The sequence below is a fragment of the Sus scrofa genome, chromosome 15 (assembly GCF_000003025.6).
Source record: "Sus scrofa isolate TJ Tabasco breed Duroc chromosome 15, Sscrofa11.1, whole genome shotgun sequence".
Taxonomy (NCBI): domain Eukaryota; kingdom Metazoa; phylum Chordata; class Mammalia; order Artiodactyla; family Suidae; genus Sus; species Sus scrofa.
Window position 1 is genome coordinate 18783094 of NC_010457.5, and position 21803 is coordinate 18804896.

The 21803-nt window shown below is 36.4% G+C and overlaps 1 protein-coding gene across 1 annotated transcript in view; it reads left to right on the forward strand.

Moving 5' to 3' along the window:
- NCKAP5 (NCK associated protein 5) overlaps positions 1-21803 on the forward strand; it is a 1051270-nt gene that overhangs the window by 372001 nt on the left and 657466 nt on the right. The window contains 1 exon segment of the mRNA XM_021075797.1: positions 18008-18081. Within this exon segment, the coding sequence (XP_020931456.1) occupies positions 18008-18081 (74 nt within the window).

Here is a 21803-nt window from a genome sequence, read left to right on the forward strand (position 1 = left end):
TAAGGATCGAGCAATGTCCTAAAATTCCACCTTATGGTAGCCACTGGTGGCTCTAATGAAGCAGTTCTGCTAATGAATTTGATGGAGAAGCCAAGTTTGAAGAATGAATGGCAAAGAAGAATTATCAGCGGCTAGTGGAGAGATAGCAGTAGTGAGATCAATTTCTTTCTTTCTTTTTTTTCTTTTCTTTTCTTTCTTTCTAAGGCCACACTTGGATGTTCCTGGGCTAGGGGTCGAATCAGAGCTGCAGCTAAGGCCTACATCACAGGCATGACAACACTGGATCCGAGCTGCATCCAGGACCTACACCACAGCTTGTGACAATGCTGGATCCTTAATCTACTGGATGAGGCCAGGGATCAAACCTGCATCCTTACAGAGACAAATAGGGTTCTTAAACTGCTGAGCCAAAATAGGAACTCTGAGACCAGTTTCTTAGAGCTGGTATTCCTGAATGGATTGGTTTATGCGATTTAACATTTAAAAATATTTTACTGGAAGAATTTATGTTACACATATGACAGTTAACTATGAGACACCTTTCTATCTCTGACTTTGCTATGTAATTCCCAGAGTGAGTATGTTTTAGTTTTTTACATTTATCATGTGGATGTACTTTTTTGTTAAGGTGACAGAATAACTTTTGAGCAGCATCACTTGTTATAGTAGTCAGTTCTCTCCTAACTGTGGAAATTCTTGTAACTAATGCTAGTTCTGTTGACTTGAACAGCTGGCCTCCTGGCTCATGCTGCTTTGCCCGTAGGTCGATTGGGAACCCTGCAGCAGTGGTGACAAAACTGCTGACAGGATTTCATAAGCTCTGACATAAATTACCCTGATTATAACATGAAGACGATTTGGAGGGATTTTGGATTTCTGCAAGCTTTGATATGGTATTATACTTTCAACTCCACTTGAAGTGATTGAAAAACCTGATCCTTTCATTATTAGGATTCACTTATAATGGGCTTTGCTCAGAACTGACCTAGATCAGACAATACGAGATTCACATTAAGTGGAGCTTATACTGCACAGATACACAATGTTCAGTATATCTGTAAACCTAATTGCTGTAAATGTTTCATACTAATTGCCCTAAAACATGTGCATTAAAGAATTGAAAGGCAAATTTCCTGAAATATATCTCCAAAATGATTCCAATTTGCATAAGTTTTAGCCAAGGAACAGATGCTGTACCTTCTTAAAAATTTTAAAACATGTTATACAAATATGTCTTGGTATAACTTGGTATTCCTCCCTGATCCTAACTTGGGTGAAATGCTTTTAGCAGAACACTGACAAGGGCAAGTAAGATAAAAAGGCTTCATTGTTTCAAACACCAGCCTAGCTTTAGAATAACATGAAGGTAATTGTTTTATTGTGGTATTTAGAAATAGCTTTCTAAAATTTAATTATAGCTAAATCTTTGTGGACATTATTTTCTTGTACTATATTTTTCTATAATTGTCATGACTTATTTATTTATTTTTATTTATTTATTCATTTATTTTTTTGTCCTTTTGCCATTTCTTGGGCCGCTCCCGCGGCATATGGAGGTTCCCACGCTAGGGGTCTAATCGGAGCTGTAGCCACCGGCCTACGCCAGAGCCACAGCAACGCAGGATCCGAGCCACGTCTGCAACCTACACCACAGCTCACCGCAACGCTGGATCGGTAACCCACTGAGCAGGGCCAGGGATCAAACCCGCAACCTTCTGGTTCCTAGTCGGATTCGTTAACCACTGCGCCACGACGGGAACTCCAACTTTTAATATTTGTATAGTGAGCATATAATATTCTAAAACTAAGAAGAGAAATTATACAGAAGAAATTTACCCATACTATGACCACATATTATTTGCTTTATTCTTTTTGATCTTTTATGTATTTTCAAACTGAGTTATATAGGATTATGCAGTTCTACATCACGTTTCTTTCACCTAACATGATACAGATAGCTATTTTATTTTATACATATTCTTTACAAATTTAAGGAATTATACAATTCTTTAAATGAATGAAGTGTGCATTATTTTAACCATTCCTTTATTTTTGGAACCCAAAACCCAGTTTTTCTATATTGCTGTAAGTAATATTTTGAACATTCTTTGTTTTGACTGTTTACTCAGGATTATTTCTAGACATGGAATTTCTGGATTAAATGTCCATGGATGTTTCAGTTTTCATGACATCTTACTAAATTGCTTTCCCCAACTGTTAAATGTGTAGGCAAAACACACCCTTGTACTTAAGCTCTTATCATTAAGTCAAATATAAAACAACAACTCGTCTCTATGTACAGGGAGATTTTTACATCCTCCTGCTTCCTTCTTTTTCTTCTTCCTCCCTCTGTCTACCTCAAAGAGACATAATGTACAATTTACATCCTCCTTCTAGGATGTTTATATTTAGAATAGTAGTTACATTTTTAGAAATAAAAATCTGTTTAATTATTTTAAATCTTCCTTTTATATTGTGAATTCCATATTTTTTATTTAACATTCAGTATAGAATGTATGTGTATATACACACTTGTATCCACATACATATATACATGTGCATATCTGGTATATACATTTTACTCATTTATTGGATATTTGTATATGTTTGTATATATACCACACTTTTAAGTTTAAGATACAAACATATAATTTAAAAAATTTATTGAGATGTAATTGACATAAACAGCCTATTGGTTTCATATTTACAAGATAATGACAATATTTATATGCACTGTGAAATGATCAATGCAATGTTATTTTTTCCTGTTTCTTTTTTAAAAATTTGATTGAAATAGCTAATTGATAATGTTGTGTTAGTTTCAGATACATAGCAGAGTAATTCAGTTATACATATATAAGTATCCTTTTTCAGATTCTTAATACCATCCATCACCATAGAAAGTTCACTTTGGGGTTTACTCTCTGGCAACTTTCAAGTATGCTCTACAGTATTATTGATTGTAGTCATCATGCCACCACTTATTTATTTTATAGCTGGAAGTTTGTACCTTTTGACCTCCTTTCATCAATTTGGCCCACTGACTAACCCCCATCCCTCTGGCAACCATGATTCCATTCTCTCTCTCTGTGATTTTGGTTTTGTTTAGTTTTGGTCTTTTATATTTGACATTTAAGTGAAAGCATACTGTATATATCTTTTGCTGACTTACTTTACTTAGATTATTTCCCTCAAGGTCTATCTGTGTTGTTGCAAATAGCAAGATTTCATTCTTTTTATGGCTGAATAATATATTCCATTGTATATATATCCACTACTTTTTCTTTGTCTATTCATCCAGCAATAGATACTTAGGTTGTTTCTATATCTTGGCTACTGTAAATAATGCAGAAATGAATATGGGAATGCATACATCTTTTCTTTTCCTTTTTTTTCCCCGAGGGCCGCACCCATGGCATATGGAGGTTCCCAGGCTAGGGGTCTAATCGGTGCTGTAGCCACTGGCCTAGTCCAGAGCCACAGCAAGGCCAGATCCAAGCTGTGTCTGCAACCTACACCACAGATCAGGCAATGCTGGATTCTTAACCCACTGAGCGAGGCCAGGGATCGAACCTGCAACTTCATTGTTCCTAGTCAGGTTCGTTAACCACTGCACCACGACAGGAACTCCTCATACATCTTTTCTAAGTTTGTGGAGGGGTTCAGATAAATACCCAGAAGTGGAATTAGTAGGTCATCTGGTAGTTTTATTTTTAATTATTTGAGGAAACTCCATACTATTTTCCAAACTGGCAGCATCAATTTGCATTCCTACCAAGAGTGCACAGAGATGCCCTTTTCTCTACATCCTTGCCAACACTTCTTGGTAATAGCCATTCCAAGAGATGTGAGGTGTTATTTCATTGTAGTTTTGATTACATTTCCTTGATAATTAGTAATATTGAACATCTTTTCCTGTACCTGTTGGCTATTTGAATGCCTTCTTTAGAAAAATGTCTATTCAAATCCTCTGCCCATTTTTATTTTTATTTATTTTTTATAATGATTTTTATTTTTTCCATTATAGCTGGTTTACAATGTTCTATCAATTTTCTATTGTACAGCAAGGTGACCCAGTTACACAGACATGTGTACATTCTTTTTTCACACATTATCATGCTCCACCATAAGTCACTAGATATCGTTCCCAGTGCTATACATCAGGATCTCATTGCTTATCCATTCCAAAGGTGATAGTTTGCCTCTATTAACCCCAAATTCTCAATCCATCCCACTCCCACTCCCACTCTCTCTCCCTCCCCCTTGGCAACCACAAGTCTATTCTCCATGTCCACGATTTTCTTTTCTGTGGAAAGGTTCATTTTTGCCGTATTAGATTCCAGATATAAGTGATTTCATGTGGTATTTGTCTTTCTCTTTCTGACTTACTTTACTTAGTATGAGAGTCTCTACTTCCATCTATATTGCTGCAAACCCTCTGCCCATTTTTAAATCATATTGGTTATTATTATTTTGCTATTGAGTTTTATGAATTCTTCATATAATTTAGATTTTAACCCCTTATCAGGCATATGATTTAAAAATATATTCTCCCATTCGGAAGGTTGTCTCTGCCTTTTATTGATGATTTAATTTGTTGTGCAGAAACTTTGTGTTTGATGCAGTTCCATTTTTTTTCCTTACCTGTGCTTTTGGAGTCAGATTTAAAAAAATCATTACAAAGACTTATGTCAAGGAGCTAACCATCTATCTTTTAGAAATTTATGACTTCAGGTCTTGCATTCGAGTCTTTAATCCATATTGAGTTGATTTTGGGCTATGGTGGAAGGTAATCGTCTGGTTTTATTCTTTTTCATTTGGCCTTCAAGGTTTTCCAAAGTTATTTATTGAAGAAACTGTCTTTTTTCTTCTGTATATTCTTGGCTCCTTTGTCACTAATTAATGGACCATATATGCATTTTATTTCTGGATTTTCTGTTCTGTTACATTGATCTAAATGTCTGTTTTTAGGCCAGTGCCACACTGTTTTGATTGCTTCAGCTTTGTAATATATTTTGAAATATGAGAGTGTGATGCCTCTAGCTTTCTTCTTTCTCAAGGTTGCTTTGGCTATTTAGGGCCTTTTATGTTTCATACAAACTTTAGGATTGTTTTTTCTATTTCTATGAAATGACATTAGAAGTTTGATAAGTATTGCATTGAATCCACAGATTTCTTTAAGTAATATGGACATTTTAAAAATATTTATTTATTTATTTATTTTATTTTTGCCTTTTCCAGGGCCACTCCCACAGCATATGGAGGATCCCAGGCTAGGGGTTTAATCAGAGCTGTAGCCACCGGCCTATGCCAGAGCGGTAGCAACACGGGATCCAAGCCGCATCTGCGACCTACACCACAGCTCACGGCATTGCCAGATCCTTAACCACTGAGCAAGGCCAGGGATCAAACCTACAACCTCATGGTTCTTAGTCAGATTCGTAACCACTGAGCCACGAAGGGAGCTCCTAAAAATATTTCTTCCAATCCATGAGCATGGACTATCTTTCCAATTCTCTGTCTTCATTTTCTGTTATCAATGTCTTAGAGTTTTCTCTCACCTACTTGGTTAAATTTATTTCTAGGTACTTTATTGTTTTTGATGGAATTCTAAATGGGACTGTTTTCTTAATTTCTCTTTTAGTTACTTTGTTGGTGTATCATATGCAATGGATTTTAATATATTGATTTTATGCCTTGATACTTCACTGAATTTATTATTTACAACAGTTTTTTGATGAAAAGTCTTGGATTTCTTTAATTATCCTTTTGATCATTATTTACCTTACAAATCTCATCAAAAGCTCAAATGCCATAATTAATAGAAAAATCTACATTTTCTGACCTAATAGTTACCATGTCTCATTTTCATCCTTATCCTTTTATTTAGTTTACCTGGATTGTTTGTCCTTCAGGACTCAGTATCTGTTTTTATTATCAATTCTAAAATGATATCTAACATGGATTTGCTATAAGGAAAATGAGTAGAATACAATGTTTATCAAGTTAATAACTGTATTTTGAATAAAGTGTTTGTGCTGAGTGACCTGGGAAGTGCATGCTGGGCAAAGCAAGCGTGGGGAAATAGATATTTTTTTTAAGGATAATGTTTCAGACAGTGAACTTTGGCACCAAGGACAATGGAGATAGAGGTATATGATTTTCTTCTAGGTTATAGCAGCTTTAATCTACACTAACTGAACTGTACATGCACTAGTTGAATCACATCATAGAAACGGTAGAAGGCTTAGTGAGTACAGTCAGCCTTCCATGTCCATGGCTTCCACATCTGTGAATACCAAGAACCAACTTTAAAGGCCTTGAGCATCCAAGCATTTTGGCATTGACAGAGAATACCCTGTGGATACTGAAAAACATTTACATACCTAGTTTGGGGAATTTGATTAGGTTCTAGGTGAAATACTGAGAAGTAGACTTCATTTGTGTGATCATTTAGTGCCAATACAAAACAATCCATTACCTACTGTTCTCTGAAGCACTATTTCATGGTGGGGAGTCACTCCACAATGAAAATAATGATGTAATGATCAGAAAGTTTCCACTCTGCTCTTGAATGTCTTGAAATTTTTATTTTATTGTATTATCCTTTCAGCTCATTCTATTTTTAATTTAATTCTGTGTTTTTATCTCAACATCTTTTTTGTTTTTAAAAAACTTTATGTACATGTTTTGGAGAATCATGAATTTTTGCATATTATCAAAAATGTTAAGTTTTTTTTTTAAATTAAAGTATAGTTGATTTACAGTGTTGTGCCAATTTCTGCTGTACAACAAAGTGTGTGAAAAGATAAATGTCTGAGAGTACTACTGAAGTTCTTTTATATATATACACATATTCCCTTTCTTATATTACCTGTCATGATGGTCTATCCCAAGAGATTGGCTATAGTTCCCTGTGCGGTATAGTAGGACCTCCTTGCTTATCTATTCTAAATGTAATCGTTTGCATCTATTAACCCCAAACTCCCAGTCCATCCCACACCCTCCCCCCTCCACATTGGCAACCACAAGTCTGTTCTCCATGTCTGTGAGTCTCTTTTGTAGATACACTTTCTTGACAATCATTTTCAGACTGATACCTTCTGTAATGGAGGGTAAAATCCTCTTTTTCGTGTCCTCCAGTATTTCAGAGGGTCTGTGTTGTACGCTTTCAATTTATTGATTCTGAAATGATCCTTCCAGACTCTGGGAACAGCAACAGCCAGTGGAGATGCCACTTTTTGTTCCTCTGCATTGTTGAAATCTTTTCTCCAAGGTCTCCTAATATCTACTGTCTTTCAAGCAATTTGGGGAGCTTTCATTACACTGAGGTAGAATTTGCAATTTCCCTTCTTTCTACCTATGACTTTGATACTTTGTAATATTGGAGTCCCTAAGAAAAATATCCCATATGTGCTTTATACCCAAGCTCATACTATGGGCACAGTTTCTGCACTACTTTCTGTGACTGCAGTTTGGTGCAGACTATTGCTACCTCCCCAGATTTGTTTCCTTTGTTCCCCCCTCAATTGTTTCCTTGGTATTAAACTCCAAACATTAGTGATTCCCAGTAGAACAATCCTATCAATCCTATTTCATTCTTACAGGAAAGTATGGATTTATTATTAGTTAACTAATTTCTCCAATTCAAGGACCAGAAAAGATAAATGTCTGAGAGTACCACTGAAGTTCTTTTAGGCAGGGAAAAATTTATTTCATTTCACAAAAAGCATATATAAGCATCATCCTTTTTTTTTCAATTCATTTCAGTTGGGGTGTGTGTGTGTGTGTGTGTGTGTGTAGGGGTGGTGTATAGGCAATTCCCAATAAATATACAAATAACACATATTGAATGTTAGAAGTAAGCATACTATGGAGAAGGATTAAGCCGAAAAGAAGGATGGAGAATACATAATCCCAATTTCCCATTGTTAAGTTCTGTAAGACTCATCATTATTAGTTATTTTATGGAAAATTATGTAAAGCTACCTTAAATGGAAGCAGCCAGTATTCTTTTTTTTATTACTCAATGACTTTATTACATTTATAGTTGCACAATGATCATCACAATACAATTTTATAGGATTTACATCCCACAACACCAGCACATCCCCCCACCCCCCAAACTGTATCCTTTGGAAACCGTAAGTTTTTCAAAGTCTGTGAGTCAGTATCTGTTCTGCAAAGAAGTTCAGTCTGTCCTTTTTTTAGATTACACATGTCAGTGAGAGCATTTGATGTTGGCATCTCGCTGTCTGACTGATTTCACTTAGCATGATAATTTCTAGGTCCATCCATGTTGCTAAAAATGCTGGTATTTCATTCCTTTTAATGGCTGAGTAATATTCCATTGTGTATATGTACCAACTCTTCTTGATCCACTCCTCTATTGATGGACATTTAGGTTGTTTCCATGCCTTGGCTGTTGTAAATAGTGCTTCAATGAACATTGAGTACATGTGTCTTTGTGAGTCATGGTTTTCTCTGGATAGATGCCCAGGAGTGGGATTACTAGATCAAATGGTAGTTCTACTTTTAGTTTTCTGAGGAATCTCCATCCTGTTTTCCACAATGGTTGCACCAATTTACAATCCCACCAACAGTGTAATAGGGTTCCTTTTTCTCCACAGCCTCTACAGCACTGATTGTTTGTAGATGTTTTGATGATGGCCCTTCTGGCTGGGGTAAGGTGGTATCTCATAATGGTTTTGATTTGCGTTTCTCTAATCATGAGTGATATTGAACATCTTTTCATGTGTTTTTTGGCCATCTGTATGTCTTCTTTGGAGAACTGTTTAGACTTTCTGCCCATTTTTTGATGGGCTTGTCTGTTTTTTTGGTATTGAGCTACAGAAGGTGTTTATAAATTTGGGGGATTAATCCCTTGTCAGTTGATTCATTTGCGAATATTTTCTCCCATTTTGTGGGTTGTCTTTTTGTTTTGTTTAGGGTCTCCTCTGCTGTGCAGAAACTTTTAAGTTTGATTAGGTCCCATTTGTTTATTTTTGTTTTTGCTGTCATTACTCTAAGAGGTGGATCTGAGATGTTGCTGTCATTTATGTCAGAGAGTGTTTGGCCTATGTTTTCCTCTAATAGTTTTATAGTGTCTGATCTTATATCTAGGTCTTGAATCCATTTCAAGTTTATTTTTGTGTATGGTGTTAGGAGGTGTTCTAATTTTATTCTTTTCCATGTGGCTGTCCAGTTTTCCCAGCACCACTTATTGAACAAGCTGTCCTTTCTCCATTGTATATTCTTTCCTCCTTTGTCATAGATTAGTTGGCTATAGGTACGTGAGTTTAATTCTGGGCTTACTATTCTGTTCCACTGATCTATATTTCTGTCTTTGTGCCAATACCGTACCGTTTTGATGATTATTGCTTTGTAGTATACTCTGAAGTCAGGGACCCTGATTCCTCCAGTTCCATTTTTCCTTTTCAGGATGTCTTTTGCTATTCTGGGTCTTTTGTGCTTCCAAACAAACTTTAAAATATTTTGCTCAAGTTCTGTGAAAAATGTCCTTGGTAATTTGATAGGGATTGCATTGAATCCTGTAGATTGCCTTAGGTAGTATAGTCATTTTGATAATAATGATTCTTCCAATCCAAGAGCATGATATGTCTTTCTATCTATTTGTGTCATCTTCAATTTCTTTCATCAGTGTCTTATAGTTTCTAGAGTACAGTTATTTTGTCTCTTTAGGTAGGTTAACTCCTTGGTATTTTATTCTTTTTGATGTGATGGTAAATGGGATTGCTTCCCTAATTTCTCTTTCAGATCCTTCATTTTTGGTATATAGAACTGCTGTCGATTTCTGTGTATTAATTTTGTATCCTGCAACTTCGCCAAATTTGTGGATGACCTCTAACAGTTTTCTGGTAGAGTTTTAGGATTCTCTAGGTATAGTATCATGTCATCTGCAAATAGTGATAGTTTTACTTCTTCCTTTCCAAATTGGATTCCTTTTATCTCTTTTACTTCTCTGATTGCTGCGACTAGGATTTCCAAAATTATGTTGAATAGTAGTGGCGAGAGCAGACATCCTTGTCTTGTTCCTGATATCAGCATCAAATCTTTCAACTTTTCACCATTGAAAATGATGTTCCTGTGGGTTTGTCATATATGGCCTTTATTATTTTGAGGTATGTTCCCTCTATGCCCACTTTCTGAAGGGTTTTATCAGTTGGATTTTGTCAAAGGCTTTTTCTGCATCTATTGAGAGGATCATATATTTTTTATTCTTCAGTGTGTTAACATGGTGTATCACACTGATTGATTTGCAGATATTAAAGAACGCTTACACCCCTGGGATAAATCCCACTTGATCATGATGAACAATCCTTTTAATGAATTATTGGGTTTGGTTTGCTAGTATTTTGTTGAGGATTTTTGCATCGATGTTCATCAGTGAAATTGGCCTGTAGTTTTCTTTTTTTGTGGTGTCTTTGTCTGGTTTTGGTATCAGGGTGATGGTGGCCTCATAGAATGAGTTTGGGAGTGTGCCTTCCTCTGTAATTTTTCAAAATAGTTTCAGAAGGAGAAGTGTTAGCTCTTTAAATGTTTGATAGAATTAGCCTATGAAGCCATCTGGTCCTGGACTTTTGTTTGTTGGAAGTTTCAATTTCAGTTCTTGTGATTGGTCCATTCATCTTTTTTATTTCATCTTGGTTTAGTCTTGGAAGATTGTGCCTTTCTAAGAATTTGTCGATTTCTTCTAGGTTTTCCATTTTATTGGCATATAGTTGCATATAGTAGTCTCTTATTATCCTTTGTATTTCTGTGATGTCCATTGTTACTTCTCCTTTTTCACTTCTAATTTTATTGATTTGAGTCCTCTTTTGTTCTTGATAAGTCTGGCTAAGGGTTTATCCATTTTATTGATCTTTTCAAAGAACCAGCTTTTTGTTTCGTTGATCTTGTCCATGGTTTTCTTCATTTCTATTTCATTGATTTCTGCTCTGATCTTTATTATTTCTTTTATTCTACTAACTTTAGGTTTTGTCTGTTCTTCTCTCTCGAGCTGCTTTAGATGTAAAGTTAGCTTGTTTTTGAGCTTTTTCTTGTTTCCTGAGGTGCACTTGTATTGCTATAAACTTTCCTCTTGGAACTGCTTTTGCTGCATCCCATAAGTTTTGGAATGTCGTATCTTTGTTGTCATTTGCTTCTAGGTATTTTTTAATTTCCTCTTTGACTTCTTCAGTGATCCATTGCTAGTAGCATGTCATTGTGTCTCCACATGTTTGTGTTTTTTGCAGTTTTTTTCTTGTTGTAGATTTCCAGTTGTATAGTGTTGTGGTCGGAAAAGATGCTTGATATGATTTCAATTTTCTTAAAGTTACCAAGGTTGGATTTGTAGTCCAGGATGTGATCCATCTTAGAGAATGTTCCATGTGCACTTGAGAAGAATGTGTATTCTGTTGCCTTTGGATGGAATGTCCTATAAACATCTATTAAGTCCATCTGGTTTAATGCTTCATTCAGGGCCTATGTTTCCTTACTGATTTTCTTTCTGGATGATCTGTCCATTGCTGTAAGTGGGGTGTTAAAGTCCCCCACTATGATTGTGTTACTGTCGATTTGTCCTCTTAAGGTTGTTAGCAGTTGCCTTATATATTGTGGTGACCCTATGTTGGGTGCATGGATATTTAAATTTGTTATATCTTCTTCTTGGATTGATCCTTTGATCATTATGTAATGACCTTCTTTGTCCCTTAAAATATTCTTCATTTTAAAGTCTATTTTGTCTGATATGAGTATTTCTACTCCAGCTTTCTTTTGATCCCCGTTTGCATGAAATATTTTCTTCCATCCTCTCACTTTCAATTTGTATGTGTCCCTAGAAGTGAAGTGGGTCTCTTGAAGACAGCATATATATGGATCTTGTTTTTGTATCCTTTCAGCCAGTCTATGTCTTTTGGTTGGGGCATTTAGTCCATTAAACTGGTAATTGTTAATATGTATGTTCTTATTGCCATTTTATTATTTGCTTTGGATTTGTTTTTGTTGCTCTTTTTTCTTCCCTTCTTCTCTTGTTCTCTCCTCTTCTGGTTTGATGACTATCTTTAGTGTTGCATTTGAGTTGATTTTTGGTTGTTTGTGTATCAGTTGTAGATTTTTGGTTTGCAGTTATTCTGAAGTTTTGATATGAGTCCATATGTATATGAGATTGTTTTACATCGTTGATCTCTTAATTGCAAATGTATCTCCAGTGTCCTGCATTTGTACCCACCTCTTCTCATGATTTCTGATTTTGGTGGCATAATTGTGCATGGATGATTTTGTATCTTCACTGTATATATATTTTTACTGGTGAGCCTTGTCATTTGTGGTATTTTTGCTTCCTGTTGTGGCCTTTTCTTTTCTGCCTAGAGAAGTTCCTTTAGTATTTATTGTAAAGCTGGTTTCATGTTGCTGAATTCTCTTAGCTTTTGCTTATCTGTGAAAGTTTTGATTTCTCCTTCAAATCTGAATGTGAACCTTGCTGGGTAAAGTATCTGTGAAAGTTTTGATTTCTCCTTCAAATCTGAATGTGAACCTTGCTGGGTAAAGTCATCTTCACTGGAGGTTTTTTCTTTCTTCATGTTAAGTATATCATGCCACTCCCTTCTGGCCTGCAGCGTTTCTGCTGAAAAATCTGCCAATAACCTTCTCAGGGTTCCCTTGAATGTTGTTTGTTTTTATTCCCTAGCTGCTTTCAAGATTTTCTCTTTGTCTTTAATTTTGGTCAGTTTGATTAAGATGTATCTCAGTGTATTCCTCCTTGGGTTTATTTTATATGGTACTCGTTGAGCTTCTGGATTTGAGTGAATGGTTCCTTTCCTCTGTCAGGGAAGGTTTAGATATTATCTCCTCAAATAGTTCTTCTGTCCCCTTCTCTCTCTCTTCTCCTTCAGGCACCCCTATAATATGGATGTTGGAGTGTTTAACATTGTCCCAGAATTCTTTGCGACTTTCTTCATTTGTTTTCAATCTTTTTCCTCCTTTCTGTTCCCCATCCGTAATTTCCACTAATAGGTCCTCCACCTCCCTTATTCATTCTTCTGCCTCCTGTATTCTGCTATTAGCTGCTTCTAGTGAATTTTTTATTTCAGTTACTGTATTTTGAGTCTCTTCTTGTTTAAGTTTGATATCTTGTATCTCTTTGGTCAGTGCTTCCTGTAAGTTATCCATCTTTGCCTCCAGGTTATTTCCAATGTCTTGCATCACCTTAGCATCAACAGTCTAAAGTCTTTCTCCTTGAGGCTGAGAATCTCCTGATCACTTAACTGATTTTCTGGGTTTTTTTCTTTCTTCCTTATCTGAGTTATAGTTCTCTGTCTTTTCATTTTTATAGGTTTTTGGTATGGTGACCTTTTTACAGATAATAGAGTTGTAGCCTCTCTTACTTTTGGTGTCTGCCCCCCTCATGGCTGAAGTCAGTATGGGGGCTTGCTGTAGGCTTCCTGATGGGAAGGACTGATGTCTGCCCACTGGTAGGTGGAACTGATTCCTATCCCTCTTGTGGGTGGGGCTTTGTCTCTGAATGGGATTAGAGGGGGCTATGTGCCTGAGGGGCCTTTAGGCAGCCTGTTTACTGATGGGCGGGGCTGTGATCTCACCTGGATTGTTGTTTGGCCTGGGGCTTCTCAGTGCTGACTGATGGGTGGGGCCAGATTATCCCAAAATGACTACTTCCAGAGAAAGACATGCTGCTGAATACTCCCAAGAGCTTTTCTTCCCATGTTCTTAACCCAAAACAAGCCATATTCACCCCCATTTTCCCAAGAGGTCCTCCAAGAACCACAGTCAGGTTTGACCCAGATTCCTATGGAGACTTTGCTTTGCCCTGGGACCCAGTGCACATGAAAATCTGTATGCACCTATTTAGAATGGGGTCTCCATTTCCCCCAGTCCCATGGAGCTCCTGCACACAAGCCCCACTGGCCTTCAATGCCAGATGCTCCAGGGGCTCTTTCTCCCAGTCCCGTATCCCCACACGTGAGAGTTTGATGTGGGGCTCAGAATTCTCACTCCTGTAGGTGAGTCTCTGTGAACCAGTTAGTTTCCAGTCTGTGGAGCTTCCCACCCAGGAGGTATGGGGTTGTTTATACCGAGAAATCACCCCTCCTACCTCTTGATGTGGCCTCCTCTTGTTCTTCTGGAGTAGGGTATCTTTTTTAAGGTTTCCGGTCCATTTGGGTGAAGAGTGCTCAGTCTTTAGTTGTGAATTTTGTTGTTTTTAGGAGAGAAGTTGAGCTCTAGTCCTTCTATTCCGCCATCTTAATCCCATCTCATAGCCAGTATTCTTATTTGAAATGGAAGCTGCCAGCAGTCTTACTTGAAATTGGATTTTTTATTTTGTCTTATTGTTTTTTGTTTGTTTGGTTTTTGTCTGTGTTCATAGAATGCAGAAGTTCCTGGGCCAGGGATTGAACTAGCACCACAGCAGTGACCCCAGACCCAGCAGTGCCAACAGTGGATCCTTAAGCTTCTGTGCCACCAGGGAATTCCTGAAATAGCTTTTAGACTACATTCCAGGGATACCTACATTTCATAGTTGAAAAATATATATTATTACTGTTAATTTCTAACTACTTATTCTAAAATTCACCAACTGTCATTGAAGAAATGTACATATAAAACTCTAGAAGTTGAGTAGGAGAAGAGAAAATGAATATAATCTTCACCTTATTAAGTTGTTTGCCTTTTGAGAAGAGTTTTGATCCTATAGGAAAGGCTCTGCTTGGCATTTGGTATATGCTTAAACTGTTTTATTTAATTCTTACAACATCTCTCTAAATCACTATTCATCTGTCTAAAGATGAAAAAATAAGCATTAGGGAGACTAAATGACTTGTAAGAGGGAGAAGATCTAGTAAGCATCAAAACCAGGATTTTTTATTTTTTTAATTTTATTATTTATTTATTTATTTATTTTGCTTTTTAGGGCTGCACCTGTGGCATATGGAATTTCCTAGGCTAAGGTTTGAATTTGAACTACAGCTGCCAGCCTACACCACAGCCACAGAAACATGGGATCTGAGCTGCATCTGCAACCTACACCACAGCTCACAGCAACACTGGATCCTCAACCCACTGAGTGATGCCAGAGATCAAACCTGAATCCTCATGGATATAGTTAGATTTGTTTCCAGTGTGCCATGATGGGAACTCCCCAGGATTTTTTATTTTAAGTTTCTACTTTTTAAATTTAACTATAGTTGATTTACAATGTTGTTTTAATTCCTACTGTACAGCAAAATGATTGTTTTGCAAATATTATACATATCCTATAAATATTCTTATTCATATCATTTTTATTGTGTTTTGTCATAGGATATTGACTATAGTTCCCTTTGTAATATAGTAAGACCTTGTTGTTTATCCATCCTATATATAATAGTTTGCTTCTGCTAACCCTGAACTCCCAGTCCTTCCCTCCCCAACACCCCACCTCCCCAGCAACAACAAATCTGTTCTCTCTGTCTGTGAATCTATTTTAGTTTCATAGATATGTTGATTTGTTTCATATTTTAGATTCCACATATTAGTGATATATGGTATTTATCTTTCTCTTTCTGTCACTTAGTATGTCACTTAGTATGATAATCTCTAGGTCCATACATGTTGCTGCAAGTGACATTACTTTATTCCTTTTCGTGGCTGAGTAATATTCCATTGTATATATCAAAACCAGGATTTAAACCTAAATCTCTTTGACCCAAAGATCATATTTGTAATCACTACATATTTCAGCTTTCACCTCTGATTCGATCTAAGCAGAATGGACTGAATAATCTGTCTATCAGTTTTAATCTTAACTGTTTTCCAGAGCTTGCACATGATTTTGACACTGCGAATCTCTCCAACTCTGTTTTAGACTACACACCAAAAGCTCTGCTCCCAGCCCTGCTTGCTACCTTTCTGTCCCTTAAATACCACATTTGGGGGCTTTTGCTGTTTCCTGTGCCTTTTTTTATATGCTTACCTCTTTCTCTCCCAGGTCTTAGCCCAAATATCATTTGCTCAGAGTCCTCTTCCAACCATAGTGTGTGAAAGAGGTGCCTCTCCACTTGAAGTCCCTCCTGTCACCTGTCATTTCCTTCCCAGCATGTAAACAATCTGAAATCCATCTGCTCACTTACTTGTTATGTCTCTCTCTACAGAATGTAAGCTCTTTGAGAACAGGAACTTTCTCCCTCTTAGTTATAACTCTATCTCAGAAGTTAGAATAGCACTTGACGTAAAATAGATATTGAAAAAAAATGACAGAATGAAAAATGAATGTTTGAAGTCTATATAGTTGTTTCTACTGGAAACACTGTCTTTAAAATTTTTTTTTTTCCCACTGTACAGCAAGGGGGTCAGGTTATCCTTACATGTATACATTACAATTACAGTTTTTCCCCCACCCTTTCTTCTGTTGCAACATGAGTATCTAGACATAGTTCTCAATGCTATTCAGCAGGATCTCTTTGTTTTAAAAATTTTTTGATGGATGTACTTGAAAATACCTTTGAGAATTTTGAGTGTTCTAAATCATGTTTAAGGCTTGATCAGGATATTTAATAACATAAGCACTAACCACTGAAACATGTGCCCAATGGTCTTGTTTACATAATTAACCTGAACATGAATATTAATAAGTATACATCTCTTTCACTAATTTTGTGCAATAGAAGTATGGTGTTATAGAATTTTAATGGTTTTAGCTAGATAAGGTCTTAGGATCACTCTAGTTTAACAGAAATATTGTGGGAAGTTGAAAAGACTTTTTGCAAGCTACATAGGTAAACCCAGGCCCAGAAACTTGGAACAGGGCCCTTTTTATTATATGGAGCCAACTCTTACTGTGGTTTTTTTTTTTCCACTCCCCTTCCCCAATTGTAGTGTATATTTTTATAGGAGCAACAGATTATACATAGCATTTCATAAAAATAAGTCTGTTTTTCAGAAAGAAAAGTATCAGTGTTCATCAGCATTTCCAGTTTTTCTCAAATGCATAAGGAGTGAAAGAGCAACCTTTGTGGATGCCTTAATACCAAAACAATTGCACACTCTTCCATCTAAGACAATTGTAATGTAGACACAGAAGCCTGTGGGCTAGGTCTCGAATAGCAAAGGAAGGAAGGAAGTATCAGGTTCTGGATGAAATAAATCACACAAAATGTTACACATCATATTTTTCTACATAGTTAGGAATTGAAACTGTTGCATGTGAACCTCATATTTAGGAAGCACAAAATCTTAAAAACCAGATTTAATAACCTATAGATTTTTATGAACAACTCTCATGTGACAAAGAAATCTCTCATTTTTTGGAGATGTTTTTTGAAAATATACTTTGATTTATAGAAATATATGCATATTTCTAAATAAGATAAACCTTGCCTTTTATATCTTCCTGGAAGCCAAAGATTTATTTTCTAAGAAAATAAAATTAAAAAGATAAAAAAGAAAAAACAAAAGCAAATCACATTGTTTTGTTCATATAAGGAGATGAAGGAAAACAGACATGTGATTCATCAATATAAATAATATGCCCAGTGAATATATAAAGCTGCTATGTAGCTCAAAAATGATGTTCCTGCTAGGAAGTGATTTGTGTAAGACCAGTATAATCAAGACCTGCATTGTCCCCTTTATTCCTACTCTTCTAAGGTCAAAGCCAAAGTAAGGTTTGCTCACTTCCCTTTTTTTCCTCTCCTTACTTTCATATGGCAGAATAGACCACAGTGTAGCTGGCTATGGAATTTAGCTTTTCTCTGTGAATAAGAGGATTTTTATGTTGACTCAATAGAACCCTGGTCCTCTTCAGTCCTTTGCTTATGGAGTGATCACAGGATATGGGGAAAATATTCAACCCCTAATGACTATGTATCTAAGTCATGGAAGCATCTACTCTCAAAACTGGAGGGGACCAAGGGGTTATCTTGTCAAAAATCTTCTTGTGGACATAAAGATGGTCTAGAATTCTGGTGCCTGTTGTAATGAGGTTTTATTTGTCTTTGTATGTCTGTATATGCAGGATTACCTGGACTCCAATAAATACATTGAACATCTGCTAACTCAGCTTGAGGAGCAGCACAGAAGTCTCTGGAGGTGAGTTAAATCCATACACTTATTTTATAGCCGCATCTCTAGCTTTGATCTTGACCACAGAAGCATAGAGTTGGCAAAAGGACTCTCTTCATCTATGCAGGGCCAAAAGCACCTTTGGGGGCAAAAATCATCAGAGGCTACCTAGAGATTTCCATTCCTTTAATTAAAGTAAAGCAGTGATGCCACAAGTTGCCCTTGAATGAAGGACCTGCTCAGAGCTGAGAGGGTATTGGAAATCACAGCACTTGTCAAGGTCAGGGCATTAATTTGTCCAAGACCATGCAGCAAGCTTATACTATAGAAACTATGACCCAAATTCTCTAACCCTGCCTGCAAAAATGCTAGTTTTTTTTTTTTTTTTACAATGAAAAGTTTGGACACATCTGCTTGAAATTTCTGCTTCTTTTCATATTAAAGGAGAATACATATTTCTTTTTGTTCCTTTTTTAAAGATTTTATGTGTTGGAGTTCCCATCGTGGCACAGTGGTTAACAAATCCAACTAGGAACCATGAGGTTTCGGGTTCGATCCCTGGCCTTGCTCAGTGGGTTAAGGATCCGGCATTGCTGTGAGCTGTGGTATAGGTCGAAGATGCGGCTCGGATCCCGAATCGCTGTGGCTTCTGGCATAGGCCGGTGGCTACAGCTCCAATTAGACCCCTAGCCTGGGAACCTCCATATGCCGTGGGAAGCAGCCCTCGAAAAGGCAAAAAAAGACAAACAAAAAAAAAAGATTTTATGTGTATTTGTTTTTCATCATTGAGTTAGTTCTGTCTGACAAAAGGTTTTAGTAGAGGCACATTAGAAACACAATTAGGGTTTTAGTTGAGTAGTTAAAGTGTGACAATAAGGTAGTAGGATCTCTGACTATAGTAATAACAGTCTAGTAACCAGGTAATATTCTTTTTGTATTTTTAACTGGTCAATATCATGTTGAGGTGTATGGCCCATGGGTTCAATGGGCTATAGGTGGCTGGAAACCATTCAGAGGAGAGTGACCAGAAGGAAGAATGACTGGAGAATACATATTTTAAGAATGCTGTTTTTAGGTCTCCCGTGTTTAGTATTTTGTTCTACATGGTAGGTCCTGATTCTTGGTAAGGAGAGGTATATGAGAACATTTGTGAAGGTAAATTGGAAAAATAGGCGAGTATCACAGATGTCATATTTCTAAATTATTCATCCCCTGGGGCCTCTTAGGAATGGAGATTGTTATATTATTATCCAGATCCTTCGGGTCCATGTGATCTTGGTCTTCCTAGGTGCTAGTATGGACTCTGAATTCCTTTTACTAAATCCCTATAGCTCTTATTATCTGGAATATATGTGTTAGTGCTTAATTATATGATATCTCACCTTGCACCAGAATTATTTACTATAATTAGCTTTGTCTCCCAAGGGTCAGTAAGTCCCTAAAGTCCTTTATTTCTTATCTTCTTGTGGCAAGTGGGGTTCTCTCCATACACAGAGATTTTAGGCAGGTAAGTATGAGCTAACCCTGTGGCTTTCTTGTCTAACCTCATCCAAATCCATCACCCTTGGTCTCTGTACCAGGCAATGCTGCTGCTTCTACATGCAACCTTGTAACAAATCCTAATACCCTTAAAATTCATCTTTCCTAAGAAATTAGTTCTTGGGTAAAGTGCCTGATATTTTCATTTGTATTGCTCTTATATGAGGTTTCCTATTAGAGAAAAGATGTCTGGTTATAATAATACACAATATTCTTTTCTCTGCATAGAAAAACTATTGGTAAGATAAAGCAAATATGTGCAATTTTTAAGTCTGCTTGCCACTAACAGACATCCTCAGTTAACTTTATATAACTAGATGTAATATTTGTTAGATTTGTTTTTGAGAGCTACAGTCTGAGTGTTGATATAGTTTTCTTTTGTGAACCTGTGTGTTGTAGTAATAAAACCAACAGCAATATATTTATGGTTATATACCTTTTAAATTATATTTTCCATAGAGCTACTACAAAGTATATTTAAGAAGTTATTTAACTGAAGGTGCAATATTTTCTTTAAACTATTCATATAGAATAGTTTTCCCCTACCTTTCAAAAGAAAAATACACAAATGATGAATACCATCTGATGAAAGATTAGAGTTTAATTTGGTCAGTGTGTCTTGTTCACATCATTGAAGAGGAATAATGGTTTCTCAGGCTTTGAACCAAAAAAAGCCTGCATGGAAAAGGATATTTTTCTTCATTCTTAAGGTAGTTAATAAAAACCTTTGGTTGTTCTCCAGCCTGATTAAATTAAAATCTCATTTCACGCAGTAGGCTTGGCCTAACATAAAGTAAGAGCTCAGAATTTTGAGGGCAATCAGTTCCATTTTCCTTGAAACAGAATTATTGCTGGTGAAGATGCAAAGCCTTATATATAGTGTCAGAGGATCTAATAAGAAAGGTTCATTCGAATAACAATAAAGGGAACTAATGACATTTGAATGGTCAGAATAACTACCAGTGAGAAAATGGAAATGGTAGTCTTGAAAAGAAAATGAAAACCAGTAGCAGCAGATTTATATACTATTTATTGAATCATGAAATTATACTTGATTATATTTTTCAAACAAATCTTGACTGACTTAAAGTGATAGGCTTTCTGATGATTGTTACAACATCACAACCACACCTGTATCCCAGTTATTTTTGGTGAACGATTTGTGAGTGACAGTGAACAGTATGGAAAATTTTTACAAGTTATGACTGAAGTTTTAATTGCCTTTTTTTTTTTTTTAAATGGCTGTATGCACGGCATGTGAAAGTTCCCAGGCTAGGGGTCTAATCAGAGCTGCGGCTGCTGGCCTACACCACAGCCACAGCAGCACAGGATCTGAGCCGCGTGTGTGACCTACACCACAGCTCACAGCAATGCTGAATCCTTAACTCACTGAGCTAGGGCAGGTATCATATCTGCATCCTCATGGATACTAGTCAGATTCTTTTCTACTGTGCCACAACGGGAACTCCCTTAAATGCTTTCTTGAGTTAGGGCAGAACCTATAATGTGCTGAGGATCATGGGAAAGACATGTCATGTACACAGGCACAACTAAAGTGTCTGAAGTTAAATCTTCCCATTAACACAGTATACCCTTTTTCTGATTTTTATTTTGCCTTTGGTTCATAGCTGTTACAGCTTTCTGGGAATAAATTATTTGTCATTGCTGCTGATATTAACTCATGGCCTTCCATTTATACTTTAACCTATAACTTAAAAGATAAACTCTCAATATTTTCATCTTGCAACAGTAATTGTGGTCAGCATTCATTTATGGACACAGTCTTTGAAAATTGACCAAAAGCATAGCGGACATATGTCATACTGTTATTGCCTCTTGCTTAATGCTAAGAGAACTGGACCAATAGTAGACAATTAGGTATAAGAATTAAAAAGTAATAGTTTCATGGAGGAATCCACTTGTCTTTAATAGGTTTTAGTTTTTTCTTATAGCATAACCATGTGCTGTGACACAAATATGCTGTGTAATTATACTCTCAGGATAACTGATTACTTTGAGGTCCCATTTCTACTGAAATAGACCTGTAATCTACCTCTGGGTTTTCAAATTGCAAAGAAATTTGTGGAGTTCAAATATAGCTGTCTAGCAATGAGCATTGAGCTCAACTGTTTTTCAATACCAGCAGAAGAAGATTTCTATGAATTCATCTGAAGAAGGTAGAGCCAGAATCTAGAACATAGTCTAAGACT